The sequence below is a fragment of the Loxodonta africana genome, chromosome 1 (genome assembly GCF_030014295.1).
Source record: "Loxodonta africana isolate mLoxAfr1 chromosome 1, mLoxAfr1.hap2, whole genome shotgun sequence".
Classification (NCBI taxonomy): Eukaryota; Metazoa; Chordata; class Mammalia; order Proboscidea; family Elephantidae; genus Loxodonta; species Loxodonta africana.
This window is the reverse complement of record NC_087342.1, coordinates 42877671-42902988: the sequence shown is the minus strand read 5'-3', so window position 1 is coordinate 42902988 and position 25318 is coordinate 42877671. Positions and strand designations below refer to the sequence as shown.

Sequence of the window (25318 nt, the reverse complement as noted above, 5' to 3'; positions counted from 1 at the left end):
CTGCAGAGCAGCTCAGTGCCAGGCACCTTGATGCCAGGCTGCTTACACTCTGCCTCTCTGGCAGCATCCTCCTCTGTGCGTACAGACGGTGCCAACTCGTGGGAGGTATTAATTTCTGGAAATGAATGTTTTTCTTCCCAGTACTCCAGGTCAGAAGTTGTGCTCACCTTCTTTGAAAGATCTCCTCTGGATCAAGTGTTAAAAAATGATAATGTCCACAAAATTCAGCCCAGCTTTCAGAGTCCAGTGAAGATATCAGGTAAGAGCTGCAGTGATGGCCTGGGAAGGTAATGCCGTTGGAGGCTGGTTTCCCAGAACTCCTCTGGTTTGTTGTCTTCTGTGGCTGGGCACTCCTACCCTTGGGATCCAGAAAAGCAGTTCAGCAGAATAGGGAAAGTTTTTATTGAGCGGTATATTCTGTGCGTACTGACCTGCAGTTTATACTCCTCCTACTTCCTGAGGAGTTTATGTGATGCATGAAGTGGAACTTAAATAGTATAATGATAAAAACATAAACGAGACATTTTCAAGCAAACTGCTGCAGTCAATAAGCGTAGCCTGCAAAAATGAAGCTGTTAGTGTAATCTGGCTTTGGATTTGGTTCTTGGTTTGGAGGCAGCCAGGATGACAAGGGAAGCACGGTTTGGATGTTGCCGTCATTAACACAGGCCTATGCCTTCTAGCACTGAAGGACCCATTCTGTGACGCCCAGGAGCAGGTGCTGACTGGGGTACACATTGCAGCAGGCCAGTTTGGGCTCAGCGTAGAACATTGTCCTACAGCGGAGCTTCTGGCAGTGGCTAACAAATGGTGGCAGGCTGTGGCCTCTTGCCTCCTTTCTAGGGCTTCAGTTCCCTGACTCATCGGGGTGTCTCCTCCTGGTCTTGGGGACTCTCCGTGTGAAGAGTCCCAGTCCTTCCATCTTTGCTCCCACGTTAGCCAGTCCCTCACTCTGTCTAAACAGGTGCTTCCTGACATAAAATAATAGTGTGCGTGTAAGGGAGAGAGTCCCCGTGATCTAAGTTGTACTTTTGTTATTCATCGAATGAAGGAAAACTTGGAGACAAGGAACTGTGGTAAATCCGGGAATGCTTTTTAATGAGAATAATACCCATGGTAGCACCTAAGTACCTCTGAAAAAATAGTTCCCATGTGAGCAAGTTGTATCATTCAGTTCCCCTCCCGTATTTGGTGTGTGTGGATTGTGGGTCCCCAAGGTCTGAGCTGCAGACTCTGGAGCCGCCGGGCATCACCACAGGTCTTTATCAGCCTCTGCTTTCCCCAGAATAAAATCTACACACTGACGCCAAACTCTGACTGTATACATGCAGTCATTTTCTTAAGACCTGCAAACTTCCAACCTTACCCTCAGTAAAGTCCAAGCACCTGACTTGTCCTGGGTGGGTCAGAGTCTGGCTCTTTGCCTTTGTTGCCCATAGCACCCTCCACTCCAGACCCTCAGTCTCCCCAGCCCTGGCTCTGGCAGTGCCCCACTGGCCACTCGCCTATACTCCTGGTGAATTCCATCCATTACTGGGAGCTCCCTGGGCCACTGCTGCAACTCACAGCGGCCCCTTCAAGTACCTTTGTGCCCTCTTGTGCCCTGAAGTGACATTTAGGGAAGGCCATTAAAAAAAAAAAAAAATTTTTTTTTTTTTTTATGGCACTGACACGGCAGCTGATGGGGCCCTGTGCTCAGGATGGATTGAGGCTCTGAAGGCTTTTTCTTCTCTTTCATGGATTACAGTCTGAGGCTTCATTAGATGGCGCTAGGTGCCAGATGGAAACCCTGGTGGCATAGTGGTTAAAAGCTACCGCTGCTAACCAAGAAGTTGGCAGCTCTAATCCCCCAGGTGCTCCTTGGAAACCCTATGTAGCAGTTCTACTCTGTCCTACAGGGTTGCTGCGAGGTGCCAGATGGCAGACTGGTGCCAAGAGAACCATTTCAACACCATGGAGCCATGTCAAGGACAATTGGGAGCCCTGTGGCCTCTGGTTTATGCTTTGGACTGATGCAACCTTTAATGTGATTGCTCCATGTTAACCAAAATGCTCATCAAATCTAATAAGACAAAAGTTTAAAGTTTCCTCCATTGTGGCCTGTGTCTGTGTGGTGTAAAAGGAAGTGTAAACCGCACTCTTTGGCTGGCTACTTGGACTGGTCAAGCTTGGACACACAGCCTGATCATTCTGGTTTGAGGGACCCAGAAATGAATTACAGTTTTATTTTTCATCCATGGAGCAACTGTCCAGTCTCAACCTTAATTTTTCCTCTACAGGGACAGCCCAGTTAGCCAGTCAATGACAAGGCATTGTTTTGGATTTTGTCCTATTCCTGGGGTGCCCTGACAGTACAGTGGGGGAGAGGGTTGGTAAGGGAGGGAAGCTGTCCTATGAGTGCTTTGAGTCCTGAGAGTAAATGTTTGCTGAAAAACATGAGCCTGTATATTAGTGAAGTGAAGAGACAGTGGCTACGGTTAGAACACAGGGAATCGCCATTAGGCAGACGCTGCAGTGACAGCAGTAGCAGCAAAGACCCACTGGTGGATGCTAAGATGAGTGGACGAAAGTTTGAGAAGAAACAGGATCTCCCCCAGATGTTTATTAACTATAGGGAAAGATACTGAGCTTACAGTGCCGAAACCGCCTGAGCCAAGTGATCAAGGCCCACATCCTAGTAGTAAGACGTGTCGACACAGTATTGACATGATCCTTAGTGTGTCATGAAAAAGCTGTATAAATTAGCAGCTGTCCAAAGTTTAAAAAGAGAAAAAAGCACTTAGCTCTAACAGATGCCGAGGTATGATGCGCTGAGGAGGACATGACATCATTTCTGTGATATTCTTGCCAAAAATGCGTGATCTTACGCTAATCATGAGAAAACATCAGACAAACCCAACCCAAGGGCATTCGGTAAAGTAACTGGCCAGTCCTCTTCAAAATGAGTCGCTGGGTGGTACAAACAGTTAACCTGTTTGGCTGCTAACTGAAAGGTTGGAGGCTCAAGTTGACCCAGAGGGCCTTGGAAGAAAGGCCTGGTGATCTACTTCTGAAAAATCAACCACTGAAAACCCTATAGATCCTTGATACCAAAACCAGGTAAGGACACCACAAAAAAAGAAAATTACAGACCTATATCCCTCATGAACATAGATCCAAAAATCCTCAACAAAATTCTAGCCAATAGAATTCAACAACATATCAAAAAAATAATCCACCACGACCAAGTGGGATTTATACCAATTATGCAAGGCTGGTTTAATATTAGAAAAACCGTTAATGTAATCCACCATATAAATAAAACAAAAAATAAAAACCACATGATCTCATCAATTCATGCAGAAAAGGCATTTGACAAAGTCCAACACCCATTCATGATAAAAACTCTCACTAAAATAGGAATTGAAGGAAAATTCCTCAACATAATAAAGGGCATCTATACAAAGCCAACAGCCAACATCACCCTAAATGGAGAGAGCCTGAAAGCATTTCCCTTGAGAACAGGAACCAGACGAGGATGCCCTTTATCACTGCTCTTATTCAACATAGTGCTAGCGGTCCTAGCCGGAGTGGTTAGGCTAGACAAAGAAATAAGGGTATCCGGATTGGCAAGGAGGATGTAAAATTATCCCTATTTGCAGATGACATGATCTTATACACAGAAAACCCTAAGGAATCCTTCAGAAAACTACTGAAACTAATAGAAGAGTTTGGCAGAGTCTCAGGTTATAAGATAAACATACAAAAATCACTTGGATTCCTCTACATCAACAAAAAGAACATCGAAGAGGAAATCACCAAATCAATACCATTCACAGTAGCCCCCAAGAAGATAAAATATTTAGGAATAAATCTTACCAAAGATGTAAAAGACCAATACAAAGAAAACTACAAAGTACTACTGCAAGAAACTAAAAAGGACCTACATAAGTCGAAAAACATACCTTGCTCAGGGATAGGAAGACTTAACATAGTAAAAATGTCTATTCTACCAAAAGCCATCTATACATACAATGCACTTCGATCCAAATTCCAATGACATTTTTTAATGTGATGGAGAAACAAATCACCAACTTCATATGGAAGGGAAAGAAGCCCCGGATAAGTAAAGCATTACTGAAAAAGAAGAAGAAAGTAGGAGGCCTCACTCTACCTGATTTTAGAACCTATTATACAGCCACAGTAGTCAAAACAGCCTGGTACTGGTACAACAACAGGCACATAGACCAATGGAACAGAATTGAAAACCCAGATACAAATCCATCCACATATGAGCAGCTGATATTTGACAAAGGCCCAGTGTCAGTTAACTGGGGAAAAGATAGTCTTTTTAACAAATGGTGCTGGCATAACTGGATATCCCTTTGCAAAAAAATGAAACAGGACCCATACCTCACACCATGCACAAAAACTAACTCCAAGTGGATCAAAGACCTAAACATAAAGACTAAAACGATAAAGATCATGGAAGAAAAAATAGGGACAACCCTAGGAGCCCTAATACAAGGCATAAACAGAATACAAAACATTACCAAAAATGACAAAGAGAAACCAGATAACTGGGAGCTCCTAAAAATCAAACACCTATGCTCATCTAAAGACCTCACCAAAAGAGTAAAAAGACCACCTACAGATTGGGAAAGAATTTTCAGCTATGACATCTCCGACCAGCGCCTGATCTCTAAAATCTATATGATTCTGTTAAAACTCAACCACAAAAAACAAACGACCCAATCAAGAAGTGGGCAAAGGATATGAACACGCACTTCACTAAAGATATTCAGGCAGCTCACAGATTTCACAGATACATGAGAAAATGCCCTCGATCATTAGCCATTAGAGAAATGCAAATTAAAACTACGATGAGATTCCATCTCACTCCAACAAGGCTGGCATTAATCCAAAAAACACAAAATAATATATGTTGGGGAGGCTGCGAAGAGATTGGAACTCTTATACACTGCTGGTGGGAATATAAAATGGTACAACCACTTTGGAAATCTATCTGGCGTTTTCTTAAAAAGTTAGAAATAGAACTACCATACAACCCAGAAATCCCACTCCTCGGAATATACCCTGGAGAAATAAGAGCCTTTACACGAACAGATATATGCACACCCATGTTTATTGCAGCTCTGTTTACAATAGCAAAAAGCTGGAAGCAACCAAGGTGTCCCTCAACGGATGAATGGTTAAATAAATTATGGTATATTCACACAATGGAATACTACGCATCGATAAAGAACAGTGAGGAATCTGTGAAACATTTCATAACATGGAGGAACCTGGAAGGCATTATGCTGAGTGAAATTAGTCAGAGGCAAAAGGACAAATATTGTATAAGACCACTATTATAAGATCTTGAGAAATGGTATAAACTGAGAAGAACACATACTTTTGTGGGTACGAGGGGGGGAGGGAGGGAGGGTGAAAGAGGGTTATTTACTGATTAGTTAGTAGATAAGAACTACTTTAGGTGAAGGGAAGGACAATACTCAATACACGGAAGGTCAGCTCAACTGGACTGGACCAAAAGCAAAGAAGTTCCCGGGATAAAATGAATGCTTCAAAGGTCAGCGGAGCAAGGGCAGGGGTTTGGGGACTATGGCTTAAGGGGACTTCTAAGTCAATTGGCAAAATAATTCTATTATGAAAACATTCTGCATCCCACTTTGAAATGTGGCATCTGGGGTCTTAAATGCTAACAAACAGCCATCTAAGATGCATCAATTGGTCTCAACCCACCTGGATCAAAGGAGAATGAAGAACACCAAGGTCACACGATAACTATGAGCCCAAGAGACAGAAAGGGCCACATGAACCAGAGACTTATATCATCCTGAGACCAGAAGAACTGGATGGTGCCCGGCCACAACCGATGACTGCCCTGACAGGGAGCACAACAGAGAACCCCTGAGGGAGCAGGAGATCAGTGGGATGCAGACCCCAAATTCTCATAAAAAGACCAGACTTAATGGTCTGACTGAGACTAGAGGAATCCAGGCGGTCATGGTCCCCAAACCTTCTGTTGGCCCAGGGCAGGAACCATTCCTGAAGACAACTCATCAGACATGGAATGGACTGGACAATGGGTTGGAGAGATATGCTGACGAAGAGTGAGCTACTTGTATCATGTGGACACTTGAGGTTGTGTTGGCATCTCCTGTCTGGAGGGGAGATAGGAGGGTAGAGAGGGTTAGAAACTGGCAAAATCATCATGAAAGGAGAGACTGGAAGGAGGGAGCGGGCTGACTCATTAGGGGGAGAGTAAGTGGGAGTATGGAGTAAGCTTATATGTGACAGACTGACTTGATTTGTAAACTTTCACTTAAAGCACAATAAAAATTATATATATATTAAAAAAAAAACCCTATATAGCACATTTCTACTCTGACACACATGGGGTTGCCATGAATCAGAATCCACTCAAAGGCAACCGGTGGTGGTGGTGGTGATACTGTGTGTCCATGGGTGGAAGGGGGCACAGACTGCCAGGTTTAGCAAGATTATTTGCCTAAAACTGGTGGTGCATATCATTAGAGGCTTGCTAAAGTGGAAAGCTTTTCTCTTTTTCAGGTTTTGACAACGTTAGTTTGTTTAGGACTTTTTCTTTTAAGTGACCAAATAAAAATATAAACTATTTCAGAATGTGTGCTCCATTTTCAGCTGGAACAGATATATCAAAGCCATATGCCTGTTACTAGATTTTGCGTAAGCCTTGGCCTGTACCTGGTCATGTATTAAAAGACAGTCTGGTTTCCGATAGATGATCCGTTTCCAAACTCAAGTTACGAAGGGATCTGAACGTTCTGAAGGTAGTTGCCAACCCCCAGCTACAAAGCCTGGCTTGCCCCAAGGCTATGTGGTGTCAGGTGCTGCCTTTGAGAGCTGAGCTGGTCTGCAGGAGGGAGCAGACGGGTCTTTGGGGTCATCTTTAGTGTAACTCACCACTCGACACAGGTCTTCAGGGGCCACCTGGCCTTGCAGACGCTCCGGCCACACTCACACGCACCGTGGCTTCGTTCTCATAGGCAGCTAAGGAACACTTTGTTACACAGCTTGCATTTGGGGCTAGTAAAGATACCATCATCCAGCGCTTCACATTTCACCTTTAAGAAAGCTTAGCTGGTTCTGATTGAAGGTAATTCCTCAGAACTTCATTCAGAAACATTTTGCAGCAGCGGTATTTTTTTTAACTTTTAGGGTTTTTTTCCCCAAAATTCCCTGGTTAAGGGTGGGAGAAAAGGGTCAGGGTGTCAGTAGGCTGTGCTGAGGTTGCTCAGTAGCTGTAGGTGCTTCCTGAGGCAGATAGATCTGGGTCAGAGCTCACAGAACAATACAGACAGTGGTTGACCCAGAAGGTTTGAAGCACCCACTCTCACTGGTTTTCAGTTTTCCTCCTCAAGACTTGCAGAGCATCACCAGCAATGTCATACCTGCTGTTTCTAATGGCAGGAGGGCCGGGCAGGTCTGAGCACAGAGAGGCAGACAGGGTGAGTGAGCGCTGATGTCATGCGTGGGTGTGGCTGCCCCGGGTGGGTAGCATGAAGCATAAGCTGTCCCTTCTCACAACGTCAAGTGGAATTTCAGCAACTACTTGGCAAATCTTGATTGATGAAGAGTCATTTTAATCCTGTGGGGGAGAAGAGAAATCCTCTATTTTTCTATTTTCATTTTTGTGTCGTTTCCCTAGCTCTTTTCATATGGAGAGAAGTTCAAAGAACGGAGAACCAGACACCTAGAAAAATCAAAACTGTAGCATAAGCAGGAAGTAACAATTATACCTGTAAAAATGCAGATCCACACGTGGGAATAAAATAATCCAAATTATGACGAAGTATAAGAGAAATCTAAAATAAAACAGTCCACAAGCAACAAAGCCATCAGCTGCCAGTAAGCTGGGCGGTAAACTAGGTTCTTGCTGCTCTGTGCTATGCCAGGTGAGAAGGAGGCTATTTCGAGCTCTGTGTTCCCGTGTGTGGGGCCCTGAAGGAGAAGGTGATAATCCCTTGGGTTTGAGAACGCACCAGGAGTTTGGATTGTATTTTAAGCTTCTCTTTAAAGATGAGGCAAGTCGAGAGCCCGATTTGAGAGGACAGATGAAGGTAACTGAGTGTGGAACTCAGCTGACTGAGAACTGAGTTGAAGAGGATAGATCACTAGGAGCCTCGCGCCAAGGAGAGAGCTCTTCATGGCTGCCAGGTCTCTGTGTGGAGTATCTGTGACCTGCTGAGGAATGACAGACACAGTCCCTTGGGAAATGTAAATAAAGGCTGCACCAGGTGTAGAAAGAACACAGAAACATTCCCTTGTCACTGTAGGCAAGTCAAGCCACACTCGCTTCTTAAATGGACCAGATGACGTGATGAAACCCAGAGTTTTAGAGTTGGGGGACCTTAGAGATGACCCAATACAATTTTGAACATTTCATTTGAGGAAGCTGAGTCCCAAAGCCCTGGAGCTTACTGTTGGACTGGGCCTGGAGTGTCCAAGCTGCCACCCCATGGGCCCAGCTGCCCACGCTCACGTATCTTCCACCCCCAGCCTCTGCTATCAGGTGCTAACACTGGACGGCCAGTGGAGGCACTGCAAGTTGCTACTCTTTGTTGGATTTTCGAAATTGTCAGAATGTGTGCCTGTTGGAAAGTCAGTTTGTATATGGAATTACGTAAAGCAAAAAAGCGAAAGCTACCCATCTGGTTTCAAATACACACTTACTTCATTTGATCTGCAGCCCAGGGAGGTTGGTGTTGTTACCCCATTTAGACATGGCTCAGATCTCAGAAAGGCTGGGTAACTGTCCAGAGTCACATGGTTAGTATGTGAGGTCCTGGGGTACAGACCCAGACTCACAGACCTAAGCCCAGCACTCTTTGATCCTGGCTGGAAACCCCTTCTCTGTGGGGAAGAGCCAGCTATCGTGACAGGCCCTGGGGCAACCAAAGCATCTTTCCGAGGGAGGTGTGTCTCTCAGCAGGCAGCCCTTGTAGGCCTGGCAGAGCTCCCGGATGGCTCTCCAGGGTACAGAGCGTACTCTGGAAGTGTGGGCCGGGGTAGGGCAGTAGGTGGAGGAGAAGCTGGAGAGATAGGTGGAATGCTGTCGATAATTCTAGAGAGAGTCCCAAAGTTCAGTCTAACCCCTCCTGCTTTGATTTTCAGAAATCATGAGGTCCAACGGCTTTTGTTTAGCAAATACAGAGACGATCGTCATTGACCACAGTATACCAAATGGGAAGGACCAGCACCTGGAAGTGGACTCAGCGGAGCACCTGTGAGTACCTGATTTGAATACCTGCCTGTATAAGAGGCCCTCGGTGCTGGTATGGCGGGAGCTGGGTTTGCTGCCTACGGGAGCTCGGAGCTCAAGGTCTGGAGGAAGAAAGTAGAAGTGGCCATAGCTCTGAGCATCTCTGCTCACATTCGGATATTCATTTGAAGTGTTCACCTTTCCTAGAGTACAGTGAGGTCTTGGTTCATAAACCTCGTGTAGCAGAGTCCTTCCTTTGAGGAGGCCTGTGGGAGGAGTTCCAAGGCCCCAGGGTCTGCCTCATGCTGGGTCCGGGGCCACATTGTTGCTGTGGCCAGCACTGTGTCCTGGGCCGGCCAAGGGGAGGCTAGGCCTCTAAGCTCCAGGCCTGGCCTGGCTGGAGAGAAGTGGCACATGGAGACCCCCACGTGGCTGATAGGGGCAGAGGAGTCTGGCCGGCCAGGCCCTGCCCTGTGAGGGAGAACGGGCCTGACGAGGGCAGCGGGGCAGCCAGAGCCACCATTGTCGGCTCTGCTCCTACCTCCAGTCACAGGCGTGTGGTCCTAACACACACATGCTCCGAGAAGACACCAGCATGGGGGGCACAGGGGTCAGCTCAGGGTGGCCAGGTCCTCAGGCTGATGGGGGCTCACAGCCCAGCTCCTGTGCTGTCAGGGCTAGGTCGTGTGGCCAGAGGAGGGAGCCAGGCTTCTCCCGAAGCCACAGACAGGCTGGGACTCCAGGTAGTGTGAACTCCAGTCAGCTACTTTCCCTCCCCTCACTGCATTTACGTCAGGAGGGGCTTGCATGCCTCCTCCCAGGGTGGGGTGCCGATTGCACATGCCAGGAGTAGCCAGGACTCTGCCATGTGTCCTGGGACCCCAGGCCCCCACTGCAGAGTAAACAGTTCAAGGACAGACGTGCCCAGCCCCACCCTGACCCTGTGTGTGCTGGGCTTCGGCTGTGATGGGCTGTGAGGACCAGGGACCTCAGCATACATCATTTACCAGAGCGCCCTAGCTTCTCCTTCCCTCCCCACCATCCTGTCGTCTGCGATTTGGGGCCTCAGAGCAGGACTGTGCCTCCCCCATGCATCCATGGTTCCTCCTCTTGTTTCTTCCTGACACTGGTTTGGGGAAGAGATTTAATATCTATAAAGAAAAAAGCAGTTGGAGTATTGGTTGGGTCCCCAAGAGAGGGGATGCCTGGAAGGATGACCGTGGTTTTCTGTCCACAGTAACACACTTCCCGCAGCAGCCTGGGTCCCCTGGCCTGGTCCTCACTGTGGAGTCCGCTCTGCGGCCCTTTGTATTCAAACATTTTAAAGCTATAATCACCTCCTTTTGTACTTTTAATTTCCTACTGCATCTCTAGAGGAAGCACTGTTTGAAATCAGCTGGATTCCAGCAGAGTGTACTTGGTATGCAGGGGTGGGGCCCACTCCCCTTATTCCCGTCAGTTCATGTGGTCACTCCAAGCTGTCCAGGTGGGATGGAGTGTCCACAGCTGTCTGCTAGTCCGTGGCATATTCAGGTGCTGGGGAAAGACACAAGAAGAGGGACAGTGTAGGTGGTGGGTTCAAAGGACCGTGCCCACTCCCTGACAGCTGGGGTGGGGGAAGCCTGCCTCCACCCCGTCTCCACACTCTGCTTGGTTTGGACTGAGTCTCAGGTTGAGGAAAATAAGAAGTAACAAACCCCATCTCAGCTCTCTTCCTGGGAGAATGTCCTTCATGGGTCTCATTCTCCGGAATGGGTTTTTTAAATTCAGAGTCTTTTTCTGGTGTAGGAAACTGATCTGGGTTGGACAGGGAATGAAAACAGTTTTAGTTCATGGTGGAATCAATACTAGGAGGGTATGTATGTCACCTTGTATTTTGGGCACACATTCTTCTATCATTTCTCTCATTCTCCCCTCCCTGAGTTCGAGTACTGCTCATCCTTCAGAGCCTGAATCAAACACCAGCCCGAGTGGAGGCTTCCCTACTGGATGGCCCTCCCTCGAGCATTCGGTGCCCTGGCTAGCTCCTCTGCGACCCTCCTGCTTCCAGGGGCACAGGTCTCAAGTACATGGTTAGGGCCGTGAGTGCTGTGATCATAATGGCTATTCATCCTTGTTCCTGTCTGCAGGGCCTGGCACACGGGAAGCTCAAGGTTCAGGCTGTGTTCCCAGAGCCCTGGACAGTGCTTGGCACTGAGTAGTCCCTAGAGAGAAAAACGAGCATCAGTGGATGAGTAAATGGACAACGGCCTCAGTGATAATGGTTGGAGAACAGGGATTATCAGTGAATGAGTGAGTGGACGGAGGCCTCAGTAATATTGGTCAAATGAATGAATATAAATAGCAGTTTCTAAAGCAGAAAAACCAGATGCTGTAACAGTCTTTACAGTAGGATTTATTTCAACTGATTAGTTTATGACCATGGTTATTTTCCACACTTCCTGAACATGCATTGAAAAGACCATTGTCCGTTGGTCCAGTGAAAGCTGTGCCCTCTGAAGGGTGTCGTGGAAAGCCTCTCCACAGAGTGTTGCAGTGGGTCCCTGAGTGTCATCCTACAGTTGAACTCCTACCCTCTCTTTCCCTTCGCCAGGGGTCCATGAACCCGCCATCACTCCACCCTTTCTCGTTTCAGGTTTGAGAATGGCAGTGAGTTTACCTCAGAGCTGGAGGATGGCGACGACCCGGCAGCCTATGTCACCAACCTATCCTATTACCACCTGGTACCCTTCGAGACAGATATTCTAGATTGAGCGCTCATTAGAGTCTTCACCCCACCTCAGGCCTTTATTGCTGATCTGCTGCTGTCCCTCCACGCTGGATGTCAAGGGCCAAAAGCGGCCCCCTGGCCTCAGGTCAGGGACAATGCCTGTGACGTCCCAGGTGGTGGCTCTACTACTCAGAGCTGACTGGCATCACCCAAACACAAGCCTGGCAGGGACTGGGGATGACAGCACGGTGTCCTGTGGGAAAATGCACGGGATTCCTGGTTGTTGACAGCTGATGGCATATACTCCAACCACAAGGAGCCCTAGTCACAGCATGCCCATGCCACCAGCTGCTTCGGGGGGTCTTTTCTCTCCTCAGCACCACCAGTCTGCTGTTCCTCTCCAGGGACCTGCACATACTCATCTGCATCACCACAGCCAACACCCACAAGAGCATGCCCTTGCAGGCCCGCCTCCACCGGCCGTGCCAGCTTTCTGCTTTCGTTGTTGTTCCTTCTTGAGGAGGAGCAGGGCTGGCCTGGCCACCCCTTACTCCCCACTGTTCACTCACATGTCAAGTGCACAAAACATTTAAAGGGAGGTTTTGATGCCTTGCCAAGCTCTGGACAGCACAGCCAGGGAGTGTTAAGTAATCCAGGATTTCCCTGGGAACTGGGGTTTGTGGCTTTCATTTTTGTTTTTCCTCTTTTGTCTGGAAACCGGGCTTTGTGTCAGCCTTAAGATGTGTTTACAGAAGGCCAGTCACTACTGGAAGTACATTCTATAAGGAGGGGGATCCTGGCGATGGGGGTGCCCACATCGACTTGGACTGAGAGTTAATGACACTCTTTACAAGAATGGGTCCAAAGAAAAGGAGTTCCTTCCAGCCTCATAGCATCTCCTCGTCCTTCGGTGCAGAGGAGTGGTCTGATGTCCACCTCAGCGCTGTTCACCAGGCGTTCAGTGGAGCCGTTTTGTAATCAGAATGGAAGCATAGGAATTGAGTCCCTGTTGCCCGTGGCGAGGGGCTGGTTCTGGGCTACTCTTCTCACGGTATCTACTAACAACCAATGCTGACTAATGTAAATAATCATAAATTATTGAGAGTCCTAATTCTTTTACACAGTCTGTTTTTTAATCTATTTTAATTAAATAAAATATATTACTCTACTTACATGTATTTAAGGTGTGTGCCTATAAAGGTACAGTTCTTTTTGTTCCCACCCAGGGAGGGGCTGGAAACCTCACGTGGCCTCCTGGCGTCGGCCCTGAGCATTCTGGTCAAGTTGTATTTTTTAGGAAATGTGTTAAATTCTCACCCTAGGGAATGGTATTTGGGTTTTCCCCCTTTCCATGTTCCTCTTTGGCAGCCACAGGAACCCGCTTCTTTGACTAGCAGCAGAGCGTATGGAACGTCTGCTGGTTTTGTGTTTCCTTCCTTCCAGCTGTTTTGGAGCCTTGGTGGCCATGTGGTTAAGAGCTCAGCTGCTAACCGAAAAGTTGACAGTTTGAATCCACCAGCTGCTCCTTGGAAACTCTATGGGGCAGTTCTACTCTGTCCTATAGGGGTCACTATGAGTCGGAATCAACTTGATGGCAATGGGTTTTCCAGGTATTTAATGGATCCTGCTTTCAAATAGACTGTTAGGTGGCTGACTAGAGTTGACCAGTTGTCTTTCTTTTCTTGGAGAATAAAATTTGCTTTTGTACCAGGATGGAGCTTCTGGCCTAACATTAGTATCAATCAACCTGTTTCATTAATGACCATCCAGGTCACTTACTGCCTGGTGGCTTACCCTTCTGACCTATGGACCACAGAGGTGCCTCTCCCCAGCGGTTCAGCCACTGTGATGGTGTGATGGCCACTTCTGCAGCTCATTCACCTACTTGAACTGTATTTCCCTGCCCCGGTGAAACCTATGGTTGGCTCCTCAACGTCCCCCTCAGCTTTCACTCAAGAAGCCTCGCTGTTTCCTATCAGTGCACAGTAAGGTCTGTAAAGTATGTTTGGGTGTTTCTTTTCCTATTAAACACATCAGCACATCCCTGGCTTCCATTTTTTATCCTGGAAAAATATGACTTCGGCATTTGAAAGAGAGAGATACAGCTCTGTTTACTGTAAGAAGAAGAGTGTAAATGTTCAAGTGCAGTGATAACATGATAACGAGCACCAGCCTCAGCACGGTCAGGGCAGTGTGGAGTGGTGGGGACTGGCAAACAAGTGCATGCACTGCGTACGGAGCCAGCTCCTACTCAGGAAGTGTGGCCCATGGTGGACAGATCCCCCAGTTTTCAACTGAAGCCAGAAATCTGACTTTCTATGTGAAATATCCCAATTTTTAGGTGTTAGTAAAAAGAAAAAAAAAAGGCAGTAATAAGAAACTTAAGTAATCATGAGTTTTCAGCCCCAACTCTAAACATCGGTTCAGAGAATCAGCACCAGAGGCTTCAGGCTCATGTGTGGATGTTGCACACTTGCCCACACATTGCTCCAGAGAGGCATGAGAACAGCCTGCTTCTCACCTTCAAAGGGTGGGGATGAGGATGAGGCAGTGGAGGAGGGACGCCAAAGGATAGTAAATTTGCCATGAGCTAGGGCCTGCTTCTGGTCTGACAGATAGTAAACCCTGAGCACAGATGTCTCTCCATAGGACACACTCATATTAAACCACTTCAAGGCAGGTGTCTGAACACCATAATGCCTGCCTGTTCATTTATTTGCAATAGAAACAACTGACCCAGAAACTAGAACACTTCAAAATTGCAAGGCCAGTGTATCCACTCCCTTCAAGTGAAGAAAGTCGAATAATGGAGTAAAGCTGCTCCGTGAATATAGAAATTGGAATAGAGGTAATTAACTAAATCAAACACCTCGAGAAATATCATTTGGTGTTTCATGGAAGGCATTTTTACACCACGAAGTTCATTAAGTTAGCAGTATGAAGAAATGACTATACTGTGTTTTCCTCATTTCTCTGTGGACGAGTGAAAATTCATCATAGGCAGTGAGTTGATTGGAAAGCCCTGAGCAGAGTGAACATACGGCATGGATGATCCCACTCAAGGACATCCAAGCTGTCCCCACTTGTAGCATCAGGAGGGTCCTGCCTAGAGGCGTGCTATGACTGAAGTGTTCAGATGGGGATGGGGGGACGGACTGGCTCCTTATCCTGAACCATCCTTGCACACCAGGGAAAAGCCTCTCCAGGAGGAATGTGTGGGAAGGATGAAGACATAGTTTTCAACCTGTAACCAATGCCCTCTTGGATGAAACAATTATGACTTGGTACTGGACTAGACACTCAAATTGGCTGGATTTATCAAGGTTTCTTCTCACTGGATGGTGCTTGATGGGCACTGGACAAGTTTGCCTCTGCAGTGTTACTATGGCTGGGTCCCTTACCCCAGACACAGTCTTTGGACACAGTTCAGACAAGTCTGACAGTCAATTCTTAGGATCTATTGAAAAAAAAAAATTTTTTTTAATTTTTATTCTTCCTGTTCAAGGAGAATTTACACATCCAAGTTCTAATCAATACTATTATTATATAGTATTGATTACAAAGGTGTACTCATCCTCTGTCACCAAGCCACCCAGTTCCCCTACTTACCTCATTCATTATTACCAGTTCATTGAGTAACCCTCCAGAGGTAGCCTACTTACATAAGAGCATATATAAATACACATATTTTTAATAGTCAACACCCATGGAAGCAGCAGTCAAGAAATCAAAAGATGCATTACATTGGGCAAATCTGTTGCAAAAGACCTCTTTAAAGTGTTAAAAAGCAAAGATGTTACTTTGGGAACTAAAGTATGCCTGACCCAAGCCATAGTATTTTCAGTCACCTCATATGTATGCGAAACCTGGACAATGAATAAGGAAGACCAAAGAAGAACTGACACCTTTGAATTATGGTGTTGGCGAAGAATATTGAATATACCACGGACTGCCAGAAGAATGAACAAATCGGTCTTGGAAGATGTACAGTCAGAATGCTCCTCGGAAGCAAGGATGGCAAAACTTTGTCTTACGTACTTTGGACACGTTACCAGGAGGGACAAGTCCCTGGAGAAGGACATCAGGCTTGGTAAAGTAGAGGGTCAGCAAAAAAGAGGAAGACCTTCAATGAGATGGATTGACACAGTGGCTGCAGCAGTGGGCTCAAACATAACAATAATTATGAAGATAGTACAGGACGGGGCAGAGTTTTGTTCTATTGTACATAGGGCTGCTATAGGTCAGAACTGACTCAACAGCACCTAACAACATATGCACCTGGAGCTACCTACATGCATTTATTTAGTCAGGATACTTTTTTATTTTTCTTTTATTTCCCCTTAAAACCTCTTTTTCTTTTTAAATTTAATTTTTCAAATAGGTAAGCCATTCACATGTCTCAAAACATTATTTATCCATCTATTCATTCACTCACTTGAGCATCCCAGAAATGCTTACTGAGAACCTACACCTGCCAAACACTTCTGGTGCTAGGAGTATGGTAGTGAATAGTGAAGCTTATGTTTTAGTGGAGGAAGACAGAAATACACAAAATAAGCAAATTAAATAGAAACTTACTGCCAGGTCCTTAGTCTATCTTAGTCTGGAAGCTCAGCTGAAACCTGACCTCCATGGGTGACCCTGCTGGTATCTGAATACCAATGGCATAGCTTCCAGCATCACAGCAACACGCAAGCCCCCACAGTACGACAAACTGACAGACTGAAAGTGAAGCGCATTTGAAGCACTTAATGATGAAGATCAAAGACTACAGCCTTCAGTACAGATTATACCTCAGCATAAAGACAGCAGAAATCCTCACAACTGGACCAATAAGCCACATCATAATAAAAAGAGAAAAGATTGAAGTCAAGGATTTCATTTTACTTGGATCCACAATCAACACCCATGGAAGCAGCAGTCAAGAAGTCAAAAGACGCATTGCATTGGGCAAATCTGCTGCAAAGGACCTCTTTAAAGTGTTGAAAAGCAAAGATGTCTCCTTGAAGACTAAGGTGTGCCTGACCCAAGCCATGGTATTTTCAATCGCATCATATGCATGTGATAGCTGGACAGTGAATAAGGAAGACCGAAGAAAAATTGACACCTTTGAATCGTGGTGTTGGTGAAGAATATTGAATATACCATGGAATGCCAAAAGAATGAACAAATCTGCCTTGGAAGAAATACAACCAGAATGCTCCTTAGAAGCAAGGATGGTGAGACTGCACCTTACGTACTTTAGACATGTTGTCAGGAGGGATCAGTTCCTGGAGAAGGACATGATGCTTAGTAAAGCACAGAGTCAGCGGAAAAGAGAAGACCCTCAATGAGATGGAATAACACAGTGGCTGCAACAATGGGCTCAAGCATAACAATGATTAAGGATGGCACAGGTCCGGGCAGTGCTTCATTCTGTGGTACATAGTGTCGCTACAAGTCGGAACCGTCTGGACGGCACCTAACAACAACAACAACATAGAAACTTACTAGGTGAAGTGAAGAATCTGGAGAAAAATAAGCAGAGATGGGGATGGGGGTTTGAAGGTTGTGGCTGCAATTTTATATATAGTGGTCATCAGGCCCACCTTAGAAGGAGGCATTTGACCAAAGACTTAAGGGAGATTGAGGAGTGAGCCACATGAATATCTGGAGGAATGTTGTAGAGGATGTAGTAGGTCATTGTAAGGCTTCAGCTTTCACTTGGAATGAGATGGAGGATTTTGAGCAGAGGAGGAACATGATCCGACAAGTGATAAAAGGGTTATTCTGGTTGCTGGTGGAGAATAGACTTTAGGGGGAAGAGTAGAAGCAGGGAGACTAGTTAGGAGGCTGTCGTGGTACTCCAGGGAGGAGATGATGGTGACATTGGAAAACAGTGGTTGGAATGACCATAGCATGTGAGAGAAGGAGAGGGTGACTCCAAGATTTTTGGCCTGAGACCCAGGCCATGTGTTTTCCTCAACTGAGGTACAGAAGGAAGAGCAGGAGTCCCATTTTGAACAGTTTCACATGACTATTACAGTAAAGGAGCCCTAGTGGTGCAGTGGTTAAGAGCTCAGCTGCTAACCGAATGTCAGCAGTTCAAGTCCACCAGTTGCTCCTTAGAGCATCTATGGGGCAGTTCTACTCTGTCCTATAGGGTCTCTATGAGTTGGAATTGACTGCAACACATTTGCTTTTTGTTTTGGGGTGTTTTTTCTTCTTACAGTAAAAAGGAGCTCTGGTGACACAATGGTTAAACGCTTGGCTGCTAACCAAAAGATCGATGGTTTGAGCCCGTTCTGCAGGAGAAAGATGTGGCAGTCTGCTTCCATAAAGATTACAGCCTTGGAAGCTCTATGGGGCAGTTGTACTCTGTCCTATAAGGTCACTATGAGTTGGAATCAACTCGACGGCAATGGGTTTATTACATCAAAACCTGCAAAAACCAGAACCTGTTTAAGGCAGAAACCTGTCAGAGAGGGAAAATTCTAAAACAAGCAATAGAAAAGTGGTAAGACTGGACCCTGTCAAAGGCAGAAGACTTGCGAGACCAGAAAAAACAAGGCAGTCCCGTTGGGTTCTGGCTCTCACAGGCTTCACTGTATTTATTCATTATTTCATGGATTTAGAGTTAAGGAGATAGATCTGGAGATTGACTTGGGAATTGTCTGAGTAGAAAAATATTTAAGGCCCCAAGACTGGGTTTGATCACCAAGAGAATGGTTTAGACAGAAAAGAGTTCTGAGGATTGAGCCCTGGGCTTGCCAACATTAAGAGAGAGAGAGAAGAAAAAGAATCAGCAACGGAGAATGAGACAGGGCAGTGAGGCTGGAGGAATACCAAGAGAATGTGGAGTCCCAGAAGCCAAACGAAGAGAATGTTTCAAGGAAAAGGAAAGGACCAGTGTGACAGATATTCCTGATAATCAAGTATGATGAAGACGCAGAAAAGAACGTTGCTCTCAACATAGTGGAAGTCATTGTTGACCTTGGCAAGAGCGACATCTGCGGAATGATGAGGGCAAAAACCTGGTTGGATTAAAAGGATATACAGTGAAGACTTTTCTTCTCACCCCTGTCAACCATCTGCTCATTTTCCAGAACCCACCTCCCCACCCAGCTAACTACTTTTATTAATTTCTTATCCGTAGATGTGTAGTTTTTATGCAAATATACGCGCATATATGCATATATACATATTCTTTTTTTACATGAAAGTTAACATGCTACACACACTTCTCAACGCCTTGCTTTTTTACTTACAGGATAGCCTCAGGATCTGTATCTATCACTTCTGAAAGAGTGTCCTCATTCTTTGTTGGCATCTCCACAATGTTTCATTGTGGATGTACCCTAACCAGTTCCCTATTGAGAGGTATTTGGGTTGTTTCCAATATTTTGTTATTACAAACAATACTGCAGTGAATTACCTTGCATAAAAGGTTATTTCACACATGTGTAGGATCATCTCCCCAAAATGGGATTGCTGGGTCAAAGGGTAAATTAATTTATAATTTGGTAAATATCATTGAATTGCCCTCTGTAAGAGTTGTTACATTCCCATCAGCAAAGTATGAAATTTAGCTAGGCCTCTATTGATGGACAGTGAGATTGTTTCAAATATTTTACCATTACAAATAAAAAGCAAAGGATATATCTAAATATACATGGTTTCTCACAAATAAGAGTATATTTATAGGATAAATAATTGATTTATAAGAGTTCTTTGTAAGATGTATGGGAATTTTTTAAATAACATTTTATTGTGTTTTCAGTGAATGTTTACACAGAAGTTTAGGTTTCCATTCGACAATTTCTATACAAATTGTTCAGTGACATTGGTTACATTTTTCACAATGCGTGAGCATTCTCATTATTTATGTTCTGGTTGTTCCATTTCAATTAGTCTAGTTTCCCTGTCCCCTTACATTCTTATTTTTGTTTTAAAGTAATTGTAGACTGTTTGGTCTCATATAGGTGATTTTTTTTTAAAGGAGCACAGAACTTACGGGTGATATTCACTATTCTGTGAGCCTATCTGTTACTTAGCTACAAGGTGAGCTCAGCAGTTAGTTTTGGTTCAAGGTTTGAAGAGTATCTCAAGGCAATAGTCTCGAGGAGTCTTCCAGTCTCAACCAATCCAGTAAGTCTGTTTTCTTGTTTTGTTTTTGTTTTTTTCTTTTTAGGAATTGGAGGTTCTGTTTCACATTTTTCTCCTATGGGAATTATTTTTATATGGAGGAAATTACCCCTTGTATCAGCATTTGCTACATAACACAAGCTCCAAACTTGGTGGCCAAACAGCTATTTATTTAGCTCACAGTTCAATGAGTCAACCATGTGGATTGGGCTCAGCTAGGCATTTATGCTCTTTGGGGTCAGGCTTGGCTCATCTTGGCTGGGCTTGCAGGAAGGATAGCTTTTAAAGGAGAGCTCAGCTGATGGCTCATCTTCTCCGCTCCATGTGGTCTCTCTTCCTCCAGCTGGCATATGGCAACTCAAGGTTCCAAGAGTGGAAAGAGGGCAAGACTCAATGTGTAAGTACTTTTCAAGACTGTTTGCGTCACATTTGTTACTGCCCCATTGGCTTAAATACATCACATGGCCAAGTTCAAAGTCAGTGTAGGAAGACACTACCAAAGGGAGTTGTGAACAAATTGGGGCCATTCCTGCAATCGTTCCACCACAGCCATTAAAGGTCCAGTCTCCATTGTCTGTTATAAAGGGTTATCACTCTAGTCTCTTTATTGATAAAACAAGGCACCGTGCTAGGATTAGAGATAAATAAGTTAATGGCCTCCAGGCTGTTCACTGGACTTGAAGCAGTTGGTCACAACAGTTTCAGTTCTACAATGTGAATGCCTTTCCATTGAAGCTAATCTCTTCTGAAAAGAGGTAGAATGGGTGGTAGTGATAAAGCTTGTGAGCCTAGTTGCAACTGGCATAGAATGTGGGATTACCTTATTTTTATGGTTTTGAACATACATTTTTATTTTCTGAAGCAGTTTGTTTTCCTTCACTCAGAGGGAGCTTAATGGCCAGGTATCCCTCTGGCATTCTACACAGCCCAGCAGGATGGGTTTGACTTTTGCAGATTTCAGCTGCTAACACATTTATTGAATGGATGCATCATCAAAACTAGGATTTTCAGAAATGCCCTGGACGAGTAAAATGATGGGGTTAAAAATGTTTTCCAGTGACTCATTGAAAACAGTCTTCTTGACCCTTATCCCCAGCCCAATTTACATTTTTTTTTTTTTTTCTAACTTCATGAGTGGCATTGACTTGTTTGAGCCAGCCCAGAAGCCTGCTGCCTTGGGGGAGAGAATCCTGTAGTAAAATCCATGAAATCAGTCCTCTGAGAGATTAGGAAGGCAGGTGATGATGGCTTCCCAGTCCCCGAGGCATGTGTGTAGCGTGGCTGTGACATGACTGTTGTCATTCATGCCCCATCCTGAGAACCCATGGAGGGGCCTTGGCAGGGAGTAGGAAGAGGAAGAGAGGGCAGTAACGTTTATTGAGCACCTACTGGGTCCCAGGCACTGCCCATGGCACTGAGTATACAGAAATGTGTAAGATGTGGCCTCAGTCCTGCAGAGACACCAGTTTGCACGTAAAAACACAGCCCAGAGAAAGATGAGGAAAAACTGAAGGAGGAGAAAGGGGAGAGGAAAAGAAGGAGATGACAAGTGAGGACTAAACATGGTTTTCTTTAACTATTGTAGAAACAACCCCTGACAATTAACTGTGGCACAAATAGTTAAAGACTGGTCTACTAACCGAAAGGTTGGCAGTTCAAACCCACCAGAGCACCTGGAAAGTAAGGCCTGACAATCTGCTTCTGAAAGGTCAGCCTTGAAAACCTTCTGGATCAGTTGTGTTCTGCATACTTGGGAATTGGAATCAACTGGACAGCTACTAACAACAAGAAGCCCTCAGTTCACCTTAAAATAGCAGTCATCTCGCAGAACAGTTTGAACTTTTAATCCACTACTGATTGCAGGGAGCAATACTCAAGGCTGTGGATGTAGCCTTTCATCTGGTCCACACCCCACTCAGATTTGAGAGTTAGATTTATTTGCTTCTGTCTCTAGAGCTGAACTTCTCTGGTATGGCTGGCATCCATAAAGATGTGTACAGTTTGAAAGTCCCATGAACTCTTTCAGGGCCCTGGCATCTGATGACATGAGCTCAGAGATCTAGTGTCTTTCTCACCCCACTACCCAGCACGGTGCTCACCAGAAATTTGCTAACTGAGCATGTCCTGTGACCTGCACGGGTTAATATTTTCCCCAGAGCACCTCCCATGCCCCCCGAGAGTATTTATTCTCTCTGGGAATCTAGTTCAACTTAATTTTCAGCAGTCCTGGGGGTATTTGCACCTCTCACTCAACCAGAAACAAAATAAGAAAAAAGAATGAGGAAGCATACATGATACTTTCTCTGTGTCTGGCTTATCTGTTAAAGCAAAATAGTTGGGACTTGCTCTCAAGGATGACAAAGGACCTGGGTATTTCTCAGGTCATCAGAAGCAAGGTGGACGTTGAGATATGGAAGGTCCCCCACTCATCCAGTGGGTAGCAAGTGACTCTGGGGTGGAGCCAGGCTTTCTCAGATCATTTATTCCACCCCCACCCATAACTACTTGGCATTCTAAAGACAAGACAAAGCCACAGCCTGCCTCCAAAAATACCTCACTAGAAATCATGGGATTATTGGAGCTACTTTGGATAAGATGCTAAAACAAAGGCAACACATTAAAAAATTAATACTCTGCTACTCATATGTATACATTTTTAACCAACTGCCTTATCTTTTTCCCTCCAAGCAACTTTAGCCCCCTACTTCTGCTCTATTTACATTATCATGGAAACATTTCTGCCAAATGAAATGAGATTATTAATCTATTTAAGCAGATATATTGACATTAGGGGGGCTGGCAAACTATGGCCTGTAGGCCAAAGGTAGCCCACCACCTGGTTTTGTAACTAAAGTTGTATCGGTACACAGCCATGCTCATTCATTTATGTATTGTCTTTTGGGCTGTAACAGCAGAGTTGAGTCATAGCAACAGAGACCAGATGACCCAAAACCTGGGAATATTTACTATTTGACCCTCTGCAGAAAAAGTGTGCCACACTTTGTCTGCATCATTGCTGAAAGAAAAATGTGCCAGTATTCTACAAAAAAAAAAAAATTATGAAAAATGACCCCAAAACATAGCCCATAGCATGTGATACACTGCCAAAGGTCCAAAGACTTTGTGATGGCCAGCAGGATTTTTGTAGAAGCCATGTGTTGAACAGCTCTTTAAAATATATATATATATATCGAGGGAAGAGAATGTGCCAGACTTTGAGAAGCAGCACAGTAAAGTGGAAAAGAAAGGGTGCTTTTGTTCCTCTTGCCCCAGCTACTTCAGTTAAATAGGACTGGGTGACAGAGCCTGGTCCAAGGGGGGTTATGTCTCAAGGAAGCTATGAAGATGAAGAAAACAGCCCCAGGAACCCTGAAGCAGACACATCTGCCCCAAGCCTCAGCCCGCAGACAGGAGTCCAAGAGGAAGAGTAGGAAAGTCTGAGAGAAAGGTGGAAAAGGGGTGGAGGCAAAGAGGCTGGCCTGATTCGCATGGACACACCTGAGGAACCAAGGCTTGCCTGTGAGTTTGTTTGAGGTGGGTTGTCCTGTGCTTTAGTTAGTTAATATTTGCTGCTCTAACAAACAAGCCTCCAAATATGCAATGGTTCAGACATGATAGACATTTATTTTTCACTCACATTAAGTCCCCAGAATAGATAGGCATGTGGCTTTCCTCCAGGCAGTGATTCGGAGACCCACCTGTGGCTCTGCTGTCCTCGACACAGGACTTCTGAAGCTGCCAGCCTCATATGCATCAAGCCAGTGGAGGGAGATGAGTGGGAGGTTTTCATGGCTGGCCTAGAAGTGGCCCACATCACTTCCACTTGCCTTCTATTGGCTGCAGCACAGTCCCATAGACTCATCTAGCTGCAAGGGAGGCTGGAAAATGTGGTTTAGATATGCAGGCAAGCAGAAGAGGAGATGGGTGTGGTATAAATCTAGCCAGGCTTGGGTACAAAGCTAGCTTAGGGTTGAGGTAGACAGGCAAGTAACTAAATATGAGCATGGTAGCGCCTGCCCTACAGCACTGCTGTGAGGATGGAACAGAATCCCATGTATACCAATGCCAGCATGGGGCCAGCTACAAAGCAGGTTCCCAGCATGTACCCCCTTCCCTTCCTTTTGCCCTTTACTTCCAAAAGAAAGACCACACGAAGGCTAGGTTTACATGGAGAAATCGAGGTGTAACTGGCTTCTGAGTGAGCAGGAAAGGGCAAAGGCTGACCCTCCTGTCAGCTCCTGCCCTGCTCACCCCCACAGCCCTCTATTAGGAGCTCCTCTTCATCAGCAGGTGGGCTGTGACCTGGGGGCCCGGGTCTGGGGAGCTGCTGGCTTTGCTCCAGCCCCTGCCGCTTTGCTCCCCGGTGAGGCTAGGCTTCCGTCTGGAGCTGGTAGAGCATCCAGGCACCTCACAGTGTGGGGCCTTCTGAACCCAGCTTGTTCCCATGCCTGGCACCCTGCTCCCACAAGGCATGCTGTGGCTCACAGGACCAGAGCCCTGTCAGCAGCAAGAACACATGTCACCTTGAGGTAGGGCTTCAAATTCCCAATAGATTCGTCATTACATATGTTCTGTTAACAAACCTACCTCTCCCCCCCCACACACACACACACTCACCCCTCAGAGTTTGCACAACCCATTCTGCATGATGAGGTCTATCAGCTGGCTCAGAGAGGTTGAAACCAGTTTTGGCAATGAATTGAATGAAGCACCCCTCAGAAGTTCTAATACACAAACCTTTTATAAAAACCTAAGAGGATTGATTACACTTCATCATCATTTATTTTATTCCCTTCCGGATAATCAGTTTTAAAAATTGACATGGAGTGGGGCCAAGATGAATTTGGAATGGGAGTCGAAATTCAGGGGGATCCTTTCTTGTCTTTTTCAGCTTCTAGTAGCTGTGGCAATCCTTGTCTCCATCATCTGTTTTCCTTTCCCCTGCCCTGCCGCCCCCCCGACCCCCTCCATGTGTCTGTGTCTATTTTTTTTTTTTTTTAAGTAACTCAGAAGTGATCAGGTTTAGGACCCACCCTATACTAGTATGACTTCATTAACATACCACCACCAAGCCAAACCCAGTGCTGTTGAGTCGATTCTGACTCATAGCAACCCTATAGGATAGAGTAGAACTGCCCCATAGAGTTTCCAAGGAGCGCTGGATGGATTTGAACTGTCAGCCCTTTGGTTAGCAGCTGTAGCACTTAACCACTATGCCACCAGGGTTTCCTCATTAA

At 45.5% G+C, this 25318-nt stretch overlaps 1 protein-coding gene across 1 annotated transcript in view; it reads left to right on the top strand.

Moving 5' to 3' along the window:
• The window catches only part of PXDC1 (PX domain containing 1), a 38746-nt gene extending 24746 nt beyond the window's left edge, over positions 1–14000 (top strand). Inside the window, exons 3-5 of the mRNA XM_064279960.1 lie at positions 142–259; positions 9160–9271; positions 11883–14000. Coding sequence (XP_064136030.1) covers positions 142–259; positions 9160–9271; positions 11883–12000 — 348 coding nt within the window. The 3' untranslated portion in view covers positions 12001–14000. The remainder of the gene's footprint in view (positions 1–141; positions 260–9159; positions 9272–11882) is intronic.
• The last annotated feature ends 11318 nt before the right edge of the window (positions 14001–25318 follow it).